At 42.0% G+C, this 10,501-nt stretch overlaps 1 protein-coding gene across 1 annotated transcript in view; it reads left to right on the forward strand.

The window, feature by feature from the left end:
* viml (vimentin like) overlaps nt 1–2,575 on the forward strand; it is a 13,475-nt gene extending 10,900 nt beyond the window's left edge. The window contains exons 8-9 of the mRNA XM_063218967.1: nt 508–605; nt 1,450–2,575. Of these exons, the coding sequence (XP_063075037.1) occupies nt 508–605; nt 1,450–1,491 (140 nt within the window). The 3' untranslated portion in view covers nt 1,492–2,575. The remainder of the gene's footprint in view (nt 1–507; nt 606–1,449) is intronic.
* The last annotated feature ends 7,926 nt before the right edge of the window (nt 2,576–10,501 follow it).

Consider the following 10,501-nt stretch of genomic DNA (forward strand, 5'->3'; position numbering starts at 1 on the left):
CACTGGGTGCCACTTGAGGTGTCCTGTTTGTCTCAAACCTTGACCTTTTGACCTCTGTTGAAATATTTTATCGAATTCAGCTTTTAGTGTGCTGATATCCTTTTACGTCTTCTTTGAGTCCAGCATATAATTTAATACTTTTTATGTGCATGCGTTTTCCTGACAAACGTTTCCTTGCTTCCTGTCAATAAAGCGTGGTGTTATTTAACTCTCCAGAATCCACCTAATTTAATACTTTTGATGTGCATACGTTTTCTTGACAAACCTTTCCTTGCTTCCTGTCAATAAAGTGTTGTAGTTTAACTCCACAGAGTCCACCTAATTTAATACTTTTGATGTGTATGCACTTTCTTGACAAACTTTTCCCCTCATCCTGTCAATAAAGCGGTAGTGTTGATCAACTCGACAGACTCCAACTAATTTAATACTTTTAACGTGCATGCCTCCTCTTCATGCATCTCTCTCTTCCCGCTGATCAATAAGTGTGGTTTAACCTTGTCTCTGCAGAATCCATGGTGGAGTCCAAACCACTAGAGATGGTTTCTTCAGGAGCAGGAGGCCCCAAGAAGGTGCTCATCAAGACCATCGAGACAAGAGATGGACAGGTAGGACCACGGTAGACATTAGCCTTTCTGTACAAAATAGGAAACAATCTGCAGTTTCTGCACACTTCAGATCTTTTTTGTGGTAACGCTTTAGAATAATGTTCTTCTAATAAGCGTTTGTAGTCACTAGTAAACAGGTAGTAATACCCTTACAAGTGCCCAAGGTAGGACGACGGTAGACATTAGCCTTTCTGTACAAAAAGGAAACAATCTGCAGTTTCTGCGCACGTCAGATCTTTTTTGTGGTAACGCTTTAGAATAATGTTCTTCTAATAAGCGTTTGTAGTCACTAGTAAACAGGTAGTAATACCCTTACAAGTGCCCAAGGTAGGACGACGGTAGACATTAGCCTTTCTGTACAAAAAGGAAACAATCTGCAGTTTCTGCGCACGTCAGATCTTTTTTGTGCAAAGCTTTACTTCACTTGCAAGCTTTCGATCCTAGGCCTTCATTAGGGAGAGACTCTGCACTCCTCTGCGGCCCGCTAGATAAATATCTATAAATCAGATATTTATAAAGTACTGTTACAGTGCTGTAAGGTGCTGTTACAGATGTAATTACAACACCATTACTGTAATATCACATAGTTGCAACATTGTAATATCATACTACTGTAACGGTACTTCTACTTCTACTTTTTACACCTCCACAGACAAAGTAACACAATCTCAGTAAAATATCAGTGACCTTATAATGTTGTATTACAGTGTTTGATTACTGATACTGATACTGATACTGATAATTCATTCCTGTTGTATCCTTCATTATATAGTCACATATATGTCAGATAAACACAGGATATATACATATTGCAATGATTTGAAGTGTGTGTTTTTCACTACAGGTCATCAACGAGTCAACTCACAACCACAGTGACTTGGACTGAGAGGCCTCTGATGGACGGCATGCTGAACGCAGATACATAATTACATGCACGCTTGCAAAGCAATGGCAGCCAGACAGAGAAACGGATTTCCTTTTTTGAGCTGTAGAAGCTATGAGCTCCACTTGCTGCTAAGCTCTGCCCATCAAACACAGCGCAGCACAGAGACAGAGAGTGCATCAATATAGCAATGTGACTTAGGTTGTTTTTACACCTGGTCCCTGTCAGCCATTTAAGCAAACTCAGACCTGTAACTCAGCACCCAGACCCCCGTCAGAAGTGAACCGTACTTAGACCTGTATTGACGTGGTCTCAGTACAGTTCGCTTATGATTCCTGACAAGTTACACTTGTGACTTGGTGTAATGACCTCAATAGAGCTGTAGAGGACCAGGTGTGATCATAAGAAGACTGACACACCATAAAAGTCTAACTGGACCAGAAAGAGCAGCCGGTTCTTTTTGCAATACACTCACAATATGAACAAAAACGGGACTGAATCCTTTTGCTGTCGGACTGAGTTTGGTTCACTTAAAGGGGACTAGGTGTGAAAATGCCCCGAATCAGAAACCTGAGCAATAGAAGAACCTGTTTTTAAAGAAGTGCCTTTCGGCTGATGGAGCAGAGTTAAGTAAGCCAAGCCAAGTCGAGTCGGATTGAAGTGTTTAACATGTGTTTGTATGTGCAAGTTCAAAGTTCAAGGATGGTGTTTAAACTATCGAAAAGAAAAAGGTCTACCAAATGCTGGTTTAAATTTATTAATTTATTGTCAGAGTGATCAACGTGTGTCACCTGTGTGCATCATCAGAAATGCACTGATCACTCTGATAATAAATGAACTGTCAAGTAAGTGTGGGGTAAACTTTTTTCTTTTGACGTGTTTGTACAAGTATGTTTGTAAGAGAGAGGCAGAGGGAGACAGTGAGAGTCCTATGCTTCTAGGACCAGCACAGTTATACTGACATAATGCTTTTGCTATGAGTCTTAGTTGGCGCAAATAAAAAGAAGACTTTTCTGTACTACTGAACTATGGAAATAAAATTGCTATTTCCCTCTTTCACTTGATGTCATTTGTTTTCTAGCTTTTTCCACTATATGTATTGCCAAGAGATGATTTGGGATACAAATAAATAGAATAGAGAATAGACTTAATTGTCATGTAAGCTTGAAATTTGTCTTTGATCTCACCATAAAAACATAAATGTACATTCACTCCATTGCTCAAAACATAAATACACACATAAAGCATTGCATACACCCCCTTCCTCTAGCCACCCTTCCCACATACAGCATGCACATCATATACAGTACAAGTCAGGTACCAGATCCAGTCCCTGTAAATAAATGCCACCAGAGATAATTAAATGGCACAAGAAACTTATGCATATCCTTGTTCAAGTCAGCATAGCTAACCCATATTCACACAAGGCAATCCCAGTCAAAACAGATTTGTCATTGTTTCTCAATAGTGGAATAAGTGACCAGTTGCTGCAAGAGCAGGGTCATCCCAGACTAATTTCTTCCGAGAAAGCTTCCCTGCATAACAACAAACTCTACTCACCTCATATCATGGATACTAATCTGCACTACATATCATACAGTAGGTCCTCCACTATTTGTCTCCAGCTCTATTTGTTCCACATTACTTGTACACTACTGTATTCTGTACTGACCAATCACTCTGCATTCGCTTGAATGTCTTCCTTGTAAGACGCTTTGGTCAAAAGCGTCTGCTAAATGTAATGTAAAAAATGTAATGCTTAGTAGGCATACCCGGACGTACTGTATAGGAAGAGACTTGTGTGTGTTGCCCACACAACAAATCACAGAAGGCTAAAGGTAATAACACAGATGGCATATCTGTGCCACAACACATCTATACATCCTATTTCTATATAATAGTCACTTCAATTCAACTCACTTCATTTCTGTTTATTGTCCAGACACAGTCCAAATAAACACAAGACAGATACTACAAATACACTTCAAGACAGACCAGGACAATCAAACAAAAACTATACAAAAAATAATTAAAATGTATACAGAAAATTTTCCCATATTAAAATGGGTATAAAACAAATGATTACTCTGCTGATCTCTGCTCTAGTGGGATGAGCACAGAGCAGGAAGTTGTGTGCGGCATTGCCACCTTATGGACATCCGGGGGTACAGCAGGAGGATAAAGCTGACCGGAAAAGAAGGATAAAACAGACCAGGGGTTTCCAAACATTAGCATGACAAGACCCCCCATATACTGGTATATTTCAGCCAAGGCCCCCCTTACATGGGTCAAGCCACACAATTTTTTTCGGTGTCCCAATGTACAGAAAAGAAAAATAATAATACCGGTAGGCTAGTATGATGTTTACAGATACAATATATCACTATAATGCTGTTCTTATTATTATCGGATATATTGCATAGCTCATTTTTGGTTTACTCTGTTTAATGTTAGTTATTCAGTTTAATATTATTATTATTTATTTTGTCGTGCTGTATTTTTCCTGCCAACCAGCAGCGACCCCCCTAGCACCTCCATACGGCCCCCCAAGGGTCCCCTGCCCCCACTTTGAAAACCACTGATACAGACATCAGAAGAGGCTGTTACTTTGCTATGCATGTGTACTGTCACACAAATCACAATATTATTATCGAGTATGAAGAGCAGGGTCAAGTAAAATCAATGGGTTTTATGTTTAGTTTAGTTTAGTTTATTAGGATCCCCATTAGCTGGGCGCAAACCCAGCTATTCTTCCTGGGGTCCAACAATAAAATCACACACTGTTAAAAATTCTACACAAATCTGTACATTCATTTAAGCACCATACATTGAAAAGAAAGAAAGAAAAAAACAAACAATGAATAAGTAAAAACAAAATCGGTACTACATATTTTTGCTTCACCGACTCATAGGAGGTTTTTTAATCTATTTATATGGGCTTTCATTGCCTTTATTGAAGATAGACACAGGAAGCATGTGGGAGAGGAAGATGGTGGAGGGTTAGGAAATGACCCAGCACAGACTCGAACCTGGGTCACCATGGACAGCTTGGCCAGAATATGGTATAGTAGTGCATTAACTCACTGTGCCATAGCACACTTCAGGGGACATCATTTGCACATTTTGCACCAGTACAGTTCACACACTACATTCCTCAGGGGAAAGCATGATCTGTGTATATATTTGTGTATGTATTTGTGTAATTTATGGGATTGCGAAATACCAGTGATGGGCGATAGGGGGTGCTTGGCCAAGGTGCTTTTGTTGTTACCAATGAGACTTCCTTCTTTCCCCCCTGGACTCACAACAACAGGTAGCCACGTGCTCCCTTGATAGAACGAGGCGGTATTTCCTTTGGAGCACGAAACGGGAAACAGCACTGTCGATGGTGTAAGATCCGCGCGGTACAAAAAAAAAAGCGTTTTTTTAATTATGTTTTTATTTCTTTAGAGTTACAAATTAATTAATCAGAGGGGAGCTGTACAAACTGCGTTATTGCAGTGTTACAGAACAGGCAGGGAACCGTTGTCAAACTTTAAGGGTTGCTGACGTTGCCGGTATAGCCCCGAGCGGCAGTGTGTGCTAGACTGCAACTTTGTTCGAGTGACGACACCTGTCATGGAAGGAGCGATGATGGTACAAAGGCAATTTCAGGCCACCCCTTTTAGCTTTCGGACTTACAAAAATGCAGGGCACACTCATTTGGGATAGTCAGTCGTCGATGCTTCATCATTCATCAACTGGCTTGACTTAAAGAAGTTGGTTTGGAAACCTGCTGTTTAGGTTATTCAGTGCCTTAAAACTCTTATATCATTTTACTGATAAGCAATAGTATGACTCTTTTTGCAAGTTATATCAGACGTTATACCACCCAGTAAATCACCGCGTAAACGTTAAGGACATTATTGGGTATCCAGCGCGCGAACACAGAGGTATGGGATCTGTCACCTCTGCTCTCACGCGAACACGCAACGCTCTCATCAAAGTAGGCTCGGAACCGCAGGACGACACGGAAAGAAGTCACTCGGCCCCCGAATCGGACCACGGCAGAAAGAAGACGGCCACGCGCCCCACTGTGTTTTCCAGCCAGCGGAGCCGACAGAGCACGCGGCAGTCGCTGTCCGAGGTCCTGAACGCACAACACGACGGCACAGCGCGCCTTCTCAGCTCCAAAGGTGTCCAGACACAAAGTGACGACTTTTCAGAGGGTGAGTTTTAAAGATACTGGTCACAAAGTTTTACAAGTAGGCATACGTTTGAAAAGTTGAATTCAAACACGCCATTTAAAATTAGGCTTTATTTAGCAGACAGTATACTTGGTCGGCAAGGTTAGCACATTCCAGTGCCTACAACTATCAGGCAGGCTATAATAAAAGTGAACATTTTCTGCATCAACAATAGCGGCACTAAATAATAATAATAATAATGATGATAATAATAACAATAATATAATAATAACAACATCATCAACAACAACAACAATGAAGTATAAAAAGGCTAAGCCTGAGTTCATTCCTTACATAGCCAATAACCTTTGCTGTGATTGCCTGCCAACGCAGCCTGGTGCTGTTCAGATAGAGGGGGGCAATGTCGGCAATTACACCGGGGAAAACACTTCACAGGAGAATGGAGAACCCGCTACAATAGATAAACGCTGCAGTCTGTTCAAACATGAATAGTGGGGTAGCAAACCTTTGAAGGCCCTGCGGCCGCACGGAGCCGGTGAGCGCCCCACAACTTTCAGCTGAACTCTTTGATGTTAGAATTGCAGCGTCTATTGATGTCCTACCAGCTCAAGCGCCTGTTTAACAGATGCGTGTATCAAAGAGATACAAGGTGTTGTGCACTGCCCTGACCCAGAGGGATTTTACTGGTTATTCATGGTTTTCTTGCTATTTTAGCAAAAGCATTTTAATCTTTATTGATTGTAAAGTTGATTGTAACAACCTATAAGTAACACTCACTTATACACCTACTTCTTTATACAATCCTTTATACTACACAGGAAATGTTTGAAGTGTCTATTCAACTCTTAGGGAGTTGAGTTAACATCTTCTAGAGTGTATTTGGTCCCAGAGTACTCTCTAAGTGTTGAATTAACACTGCAGACTTTACTGTGTAGGCTATAGGCAGCTTCGTCACATGAAAGAGATGCTGTATCACATGTAAATCTGTACCCTTGGATTGCATCAATGACACCAGCATGACACATTCACTTGAACCTTGAAATGAATGCATTGGTTGACAGCTGCATTGAGAGAATGAATAGGAAAGGCATTGGTTGAGATTGAGAACCGATTCTCTTGATCATACACCGTGTCTGCAGATAAATACAATACTAACATTATTTATTTTCCTTCACAATGACCTCAACAGCAATACATTGAAAATGAATCCGTTTCATACAAGGACTCCCCTCTCCGGTTCCCATCTCTCACCTCATAACATCTTTTTGCCACAATCCCTGGTGCTGAACAAAAAAAGTGTGTTTTTTTGCAAAAAGGTTCGCACACTCCTTTGGATTTTTTTCTTTTTCAAGTTTTTTTTTCTTTTTATTCATGCGTGCATGCATCCTTCAGAAGGAAGAGAAGAGAAGTGGCAAAACGATGTGGTGAGATGAGAGATGGAAAAAGAGTTTAACTTAAACAAGAAAAAAGCCAAATGAGTGTGCGACTCTTTTCCCATCTCTCATCTCACCTCATCTTTTAGCCACCTCTTCTCTTCCTCCTGAAGGAAAAAGCCTGTCCCTTGGTGACTCTTAAAATACCTGCCAGAAACCCCATGCTTGCCGGTTGCCATGAGCACGCTGCACTGACGCCTCCTGGTGTGTTTTCCTGTGCAGCTCTGTGGGCAGGTCTCGCCTCACCTCCGGGAACTCCCCAGATCACTGCACCCGGCTGGGGGGAGAGGAGAGGAGACGCCTGGCTGCCTGGCTGGCTCTGGCTGGCTCTCTTGCAGGGGAGAGAGAGAGAGAGAGTGAGAGAGAGAGAGACAGAGACAGAGACAGAGAGAGAAAGTGACAGAGAGGGAGGGAGACAGTGATGGAGAGGGAGAGGGGGGGGGGACTTGAGGTTTGTATTGAACTACTGTACATGAACTTAACAAAGAGGAAATAGGCACAATAGTTGTGAGAGAGAAACAGAGAGAAAGAGGGGTGGATTTGAGGTGTAAATAGGGGCTTTTTCATCTCCAACTATGTTTTCTTAATTTTATCCTATTTAATTTGTACGTAGCATTGCAGGTTTTTTTTCTGAACATGCAATTGGCGGCTCTGATCTGAGGTGGTTTCTTGGTGATTGGACTAAAGGGGGGAGAAGAGGGGACCGGTCAGCCCAGCCAAATTACTTGCTGTGACAATTGCGAGTGTTTTGCACACAGCTTGTTTCAGGTCCACGTAGCCGGATATATATATATATATATATATATACAGTGCCCTCCATAATTATTGGCACCCCTGGTTGAGATGTGTTAAAAGCCTTAAAATAAATTCAGTGTTTATTGCAGAAGAATACTGTCACACTGAAAATTGTAGGAAAATGTAGCCTTCAACTCAAATGAATTGTAAGAAAATAAAAAAATCCCTGACTAAAAAAAAATATTTTTCATTAAATCACCTGTTCCACAATTATTGGCACCCTTAACAATTCCCAAGAAATAAATATAATTGAAGCATTTCTGTCATTTCTACAGTAGTTTACAAAGTTTACCAGAGTATGTAGGAACATTTAATTAGTAATTCATCACTTCCTGTTTCCCTGGGGTATAAATATGACGTGACACAGAGGCCATTTCTCTTATCCACTCTTAAACATGGGAAAGACAAAGGAACACAGCATACAAGTGAGGCAGATGTGCGCCGACCTTCACAGGTCAGGCAGAGGCTACAAGAAGAGCCACTCAACTGCATCTGCCCATATCCACTGTGAGAGGAATAATTAAGAAGTTCAAAACAACTGGAACAGTGGTAAACAAGCCTGGACGAGGACCCAAGTTTATTTTGCCACCACGCACAGTGAGGAGGAGGGTAAGAGAAATCAAAAGATCTCCAAAGCTCACTGTTACAGAATTACAACAAATGGTAGCATCCTTGGGTCACAAAGTCTCCAAATCAACCATCAGGCGCTGTCTACACGCCAACAAGCTGTTTGGGAGGCATGCACGGAGAAAACCTTTCCTCACTCACAATCATAAACGCAAGCGTCTGGAGTTCGCCAAGCGGTATTGGGGCTCAACTGGGACCGTGTGCTTTGGTCAGATGAGACCAAGATTGAGCTTTTTGGCAACAAACACTCTAAGTGGGTCTGGCGTACCACGAAAGATGCGCATGCTGAAAAGCACCTCATACCCACTGTGAAGTATGGGGGTGGGTCAGTGATGCTGTGGGGCTGTTTCGCTTCCAAAGGCCCTGGGAACCTTGTTAGGGTGCATGGCATCATGAATGCTTTGAAATACCAGGACATTTTAAATCAAAATCTGTTGCCCTCTGCCCGAAAGCTGAAGCTGGGTCGTCACTGGGTCTTTCAGCAAGACAATGACCCTAAACATATGGCCAAATCTACACAGAAATGGTTCACCAGACACAAAATCAAGCTCCTCCCATGGCCATCTCAGTCCCCTGACCTCAACCCCATTGAGAACCTGTGGGGTGAGCTGAAGAGGAGAGTACAGAGGAGAGGACCCAGGTCTCTGGATGATTTAGAGAGATTCTGCAAAGAGGAATGGCTGAAGATCCCTCTTTCTGTCTTTTCCCATCTTGTGAAACATTATAGGAGAAGATTAGGTGCTGTTTTGTTGGCAAAAGGGGGTTGTACAAAATATTAACACCAGGGGTGCTAATAATTGTGACACACATTATTTGATGTCAAATAATTATTTCTTTATGTGGGATTTTTTCCCCACTGAATAAATGCGCTTGTATTGAAGGTTGGATTTTTCTCTTTTTTTCCATTAAGGTCCCATATTATTTAGAAAAAAAAAATAAAATAATTGGAAGCTAAAAAACACATCTCAACCAGGGGTGCCAATAATTATGGAGGGCACTGTATATATATATATAGGCGTTTTACAACTTTATTTGACAGGAAAGTGTGAGAGGTGGACAGGAAGCGAATTGGGGGAGAGACTGGGAGGGGTCGGCTAAGGACCCCGGCCGGGAATCGAACCCGGGTCACCCACATGGCAGGCGAATGCCCTATCGGTTGGCCACAGCAGGGCCTCAGCTGGATATTTCTTAAGGTGGATTTTTTTTCTCCTGTTTAGGTGGAAATGCAACATGTGGATAAAAATAAAAACTCCATTGTAACAGGTGCATTTTAGCCCCCTAAATGGGATTTTTGATATACGTGTATGGATTTCAAAACCATCTGGCTATGTGGAAACAGCACCTTCACCTCACTGTGTAGTGTAATTGACACGTCTGATTGGGTTAATTACCAGAGCTGCATCTAGAGATGATTGCCACCTGTCGTGACAAGCTCACCCAGGACCGTATTAAAACACTGTGGTGCCCCCGGGCACTACATCCTGCAGGTGCCCCCTTTATGAACAATATTTGTAACGTTTGTGTTATGCGGTGCCCCCTAACTGGCTGTAAATGGTTGGTGCCCCTGGGCACTGTGCCAATTGCCCGTATTGATAATCTGGCCATGAGCTCACCTGCTCCTGTGCTTCTGAATATTTAAGAATATCATTTGTCACTTTTGCCCAAAAAAACACCTTCTCCTTGTCTGCTATGTTGTGTTGTGTTGTGTTATGTTGTGTGTTGTTTTGTGTTGTTTTGCGTCGTCTGTTGTCTTAATTTGATCCTGTAGGACTGTTACATGGGTGGTTTCATTTGTTGTCACTTGAGTCCTCTGAGGATCTGAGCTGTGGAACATGCAGCAGCTGAGTCACGGCAGTGCCACCCAAAGGGGAAGTCATGGAGAAACAGAAAGAGAGAGAGAGAGTGAGAGAGAGAAAGAGAGAGAGAGAGAGAGAGAGATGATTCTACGAATGAGGAGGTTTCTTGAAAAGT

Source organism: Engraulis encrasicolus, chromosome 16 (genome assembly GCF_034702125.1).
Source record: "Engraulis encrasicolus isolate BLACKSEA-1 chromosome 16, IST_EnEncr_1.0, whole genome shotgun sequence".
Classification (NCBI taxonomy): Eukaryota; Metazoa; Chordata; class Actinopteri; order Clupeiformes; family Engraulidae; genus Engraulis; species Engraulis encrasicolus.